This window comes from Belonocnema kinseyi, chromosome 8, assembly GCF_010883055.1.
Source record: "Belonocnema kinseyi isolate 2016_QV_RU_SX_M_011 chromosome 8, B_treatae_v1, whole genome shotgun sequence".
NCBI lineage: Eukaryota > Metazoa > Arthropoda > Insecta > Hymenoptera > Cynipidae > Belonocnema > Belonocnema kinseyi.
The window spans coordinates 48,417,441-48,422,492 of NC_046664.1; the positions used below are offsets into that span (position 1 = coordinate 48,417,441).

Below are 5,052 nucleotides of genomic sequence, written 5' to 3' on the forward strand. Positions count from 1 at the left end.
GACGGGAAGATAGATGAGGAACTAGATAGACGAATAAATGAAGGTAAGAAGGTTATTGGTAGAGCAGGTCCCCTTATCAGAAGTAAAAATATATCAAATAAACCTAAAATGACAATACATAATTCTATATTTGTACCTACTGTACTATACGGTAGCGAGACATGGACTTATCAAGAAAAAGATAAGAGTAAAATTAACGCAATTGACATGAGATTCATGCGCATAATATGCGGGAAAACCCTGATGGACAAAGTAAGTAACGAGATAATTGTAAAAGAATGTGGTGCGGAAGAGACGCTAGTAGACACATGGGATAGAAATCGGCTAAGATGGTTCGAAAATGTTGAGAGAATGCCAAATGAACGACTAACGAAACAAGTGTATCAAGGTAAATTAAATGGCAGCGTGCCCAGAGGTAGACCGCGGAAAGAATGGTTAGAATGTGTGGATGAGACCCTAGTTAGAAGAGACATAAGAAGTCACAGAAACACGAGAGCCTGCATGAAAAAATGCATGGACATAAAAGAAGCTAGAGAAGTATGCCAGGACAGGAAAGCATGGCGGCAAATAGTTATTAAAAAGAATGTCAGTAAAGTGAATGACGCCTGAAACTCTTACCTTGGCCACTAATGGACACAAGTAGGGAACCTTACATAACGACTTCGTGAGGTTCTTCGCTTAGGGTGATTGTTAGAGAGATTGATCAGCAACCTGGGTCGGAGCAGTGTTGCGGAACGAACGTGTTATTTACTTAAATAGCACGAGAATTCTGGATCAATCTGAAAAATCTTTATCCGTTCCACACACTATTCCTTTCCCCTACCGAGTGAGTCACGCCTAACCCGAAAGGGAAATAAGTTACTGGTGTAATAATAATAATAATAATAATAATAATAATATCTAAAAATATTATCTAAAAAAAAATGAAAAGCAAAGAGATGCATTTTTTTCATAAATACCAATTTCAGATGATAAACACTAACGTAAGATATTTTTTTTGAAATAACCGATTTTTGGATGAAAATTTAAAAGTAACCTAAAAGTGTTCCAAAATTATAAATTTTATTTTAAATTTAAATCACCTTTCGGTGAAAAACACGAGCATAAACTGAAATTGTTCAAAACTTTTTTTCATCTTCTTTAACATCCAATGTTTTTTAATTTAAAAAAAACAGAATGCGTGATTGTTCAAGATTTTAAATCTTATTATTTTAAACAAAATAAATTATTGCATTCTAATCAAATAATTTTTTACCAAAAAACAAATTTCCTAAATTAAAATTCTAATATAATCCATAATTTTTAAAGCATTCTAAACCATGTTAAAATTATAATAATTGTAGTTTGGGAAAGACAAAAAATCGATGTAAGACAACAACCTAATCTAAATTTGATAAAAAATAAAGAATATTGTTTGAAATTTAGTGACTTTTTAATAAAAATATCAATTTTCGAGAAGAAACACTAACATGATACGAAATGGTTTAAGCTTTTGAAATTTATTATTTTAAACAAAATAAATCAATGGATCCAAATGACGTAAGTTTTCAACCAAAATGCCAATTTCCGTATTAAAAACACTATCATAATCCGTTATAGTTAAAATATTCTATAACTTATTCAAATTATAATGATTTTTGTTTGAAAAAAACAAACGTTTTTAATGCAAAACATCCACGGGTACTAAAACCGTTACAAAATAATAATTCTTCTTTGAAATCCAATGATAAAAATAATTTCTTAAAAACTAATGAAAAAATAAATCAAACTAAATATAATATTTCTTAACTAAGAATACCAATTTCCAAAGAATGACACTAACATGATCCAAAATTGTTGAAATATTTTAAATCTTGTTAAACTTTTTACAATTTTTGCTTGAAAAATGGCAATTTTCAATTTGGGACATTAACGTGCGCGAAAATTGTTATAAAACTATATATGTTCTTTCAAATCTAATGATTTTTTAATAAAAATGTACGTTTCCGACCACAACACCTACACGAAGCGAAATTGTTCAGGCTTGTAAATTTTATTATTGTAAACAAAGTAAATCGTTTGATTTTTATTGATGGCTTTTGATTAAAAATATCTTATTTTGCTTGAAAAGATCAACGTAACAATAAATTGTTAAAAAAATTAATAATCTTCTTTGAAACCTAATGACTTTCAATAAAAAATTTTAGTTTCTGACAAAAAATACTGACACACAAGGCGAAATTGTTCAAGCTTGTAAATTTTATTATGTTAAACAATATACATTATCAGGATTAAATATAATGATTTTTATTAAAGAATGTAAGATAAAAATAAGAAAAGGTATTTGGAATTTGTTTTATTTTATTTTCTTCATTTGGTATTTTAAATTTAAATTAATATAAATGTTCAAATTTGATCTTTGGATTCTTGTTTTTTCTAATGTTTTGCCTTGAAAGTTCAGCATTTTACATAAAATTACTTTTATTTCGTGACTAAAGAATCTTTATTTGTTAAAAATTCGCCTGTTTGATTAAAAAATTCATCTATCTCGTTAAAAATTTCACTACTTTTTGTTAAAAATAAATTTTATCATTGCAAATTTAACGTTTCCATCTTTTCTTAAAAATTTTTTTTTTTCAGTTTGAAAATTTGGCTTTTTCGGTAGAAACATAATCTTTTTGGTTGAGATTTCGTATTATTGGTTACAAATTAAAATATTTTGTTGAAAGTTTTATGATTATGTTAAAAATTTGTTTCTTTCTTTTCTGACATATCAATTCGGTTGATAACGCATCTTCGTAGGTTAGAATTTAATAACAAATTTTTCTCAAAAATAAAGTATTTTAATTCGTCTATTAGGACAGAAAGTTTATCCGCTTGGGTTAAAAATGTATTGCTTTTGTTAAACATTCAACTGTCTTGAAAAAATCAATTACTTGGTTAAAAATGTAAAAGATTTGGTTGAAATTTAATCTTCTTTATTAGAGAATCTGTTCATTTGGTTGAAAATTCAACAATTTAGTTAAAAATCTAACTTTTTGATTAGAAAATGTGATTGTTTTGTTGAAGATTCAACTTTTTTCTTGAAGAGTTGTCTTTTTTGTCGAAAATGTAATTATTTTTTTAATGCGTCCTTTCGAATTCGAAATTCATCTTTCATGATATAAAGCCATCTTTTTTGGTTGAAATAAATCAATTTGAAAATTTTATATGTAATAAGCAATTTATTGTTTGATTCTGCCTGTAAAACATTAAAATGCTGGTGTTTGAATATTGATGGTCAGAGAAAATTAAAAATTGGTCAGGCAAAAATCAGGGAAGAGTCAGCGAATTTCGAAAGTAAAATTTGTCGGTCACCCCTTTTACCTGATGAAATTTTAATATCAAATACTATATAAAAGAAGAATTAAAAAAGTGAAAATAGAAACCAATTATCCGATTTCAGAGCTACCAAGGCTGAATTTCCAAATTAAGAAAAAAAGTAAGAGTATGAACATAGATTTTACTAAGACGAAATCTCTGTTCATAGCACCTTCTTGAGTCGATGCTTCAATCAAAAATGGATTTCAAATTTTCATAAATTAACTCATTTATCCATCACATAATAAAACAAAATGCGTTTGCTTTTTGCCACATTGACGGTACACCTGCACTCCACGGCCCGATATAATAATTGTTTTGGGCATGGATGGCAGCGGCCTTGATCATAAATCGGGGGAATCGAAACGTAAACAGGCAGGGTCGCTCGAACAATGTCTGTTAGATTTAGACGCATGACGCAACCTGGTGCAACTAATGCGCTAAGAGTTTGACCCTCATATTTCAGCTGAGGACATCTCTTCTGGAAATATAGTGAACTACAGGTTACTATATCGGGAGTTGAGTGTAATTAATTTTTACGAATTGGAAAACTAAATATAAACTTTAAGGAAATTTTTATTTTTTACTTTTGCAGGTGTTGCAGTAGCAGCTTCTGTTTTCACGATCACTGCAATGAGCATTGATAGGTACCTAGCAATCAGAAGTCCCATCGCATTTCGAAGAGTCTTCAATAGGAAAAGTACAATTATAGTTATCATTGCCCTGTGGGTGGTCTCCTTAACAATCTTCGCACCTATTTTAAGAGCAGTAAGTTTTATTAAATTTTACGAACTAGCATCATCATTCGCACACTACAACTAGTCTTTTCCATGTGAAGAGGAAAATAATTTTTAATAAGGAATAAAAAGCTTTGAATAAATAATTATTTGTTGATTTCATTTGCTCATTTGTTTTTTAGTTTATATCAACTAAAAATGTGATAAACCAGGAGAAATGAATTCTTGATAAGAAATGCAATGTACACAAATCATATTTCTATTAGAAAAAAATTTAACTAAAATCAAAAACAGTTGGATTCATTTTAAAAATAACAATTTTCTACAAAATAGTTACAGTGTCAAGAGAAAAAAATGAATTTGTAACTAAAACAATGAATCTTGAAACAAAGGAAAGAATTTTTAAGCAAGTAGTTCAACTTTTAATCAAATTTTTACATTTTGAACAAATAGAGATGAATTCTTAAATTGAAAATGAGATGCACATAAATAATATTTCTACCCAACAATTTTTTTTATTAAAATCAAAAGCAGTTGGATTCATAAAAAAATCAAAATTTTCAACAAAATAGTTGAATTTTTAACCAAAACATATTTTATCGCCTAGAAAAAAAATTTAGGCCAGTAGAACTATTACTAAAATTTTGAAAAATCATATAAAATATTAAAATTATACTTTTTCGACATATCTGAAATTTTCAAAATATTTTTTATTTCCTAAAAAATTTTAAGAAGAGTTTTTTTGAAACCCTTCAAAATTCTTAAAAAGTTTAAACATTTTATTTTAAAGTCTTCAAAAATCAACATTTTTTTTAAATCTTTGTAAACGCTATCAAGTTTTAAATTATTCGGTTTAAATTTATTTTAATCTTCTAAATATACGAGGGTGGATTGATAAGTTTCCGGCCTGACCAAGAAAAACAACGTTTTTAAGAATTTTTTTTTTTTTATTTCTCAACATAATCTCCTCCAAGGC

At 27.9% G+C, this 5,052-nt stretch overlaps 1 protein-coding gene across 1 annotated transcript in view; it reads left to right on the forward strand.

Annotated features, from left to right (window-relative positions):
- Positions 1-5,052, forward strand: part of LOC117178486 (orexin receptor type 1-like) — a 182,466-nt gene that overhangs the window by 110,602 nt on the left and 66,812 nt on the right. The window contains exon 3 of the mRNA XM_033369912.1: positions 3,935-4,107. Within this exon, the coding sequence (XP_033225803.1) occupies positions 3,935-4,107 (173 nt within the window). The remainder of the gene's footprint in view (positions 1-3,934; positions 4,108-5,052) is intronic.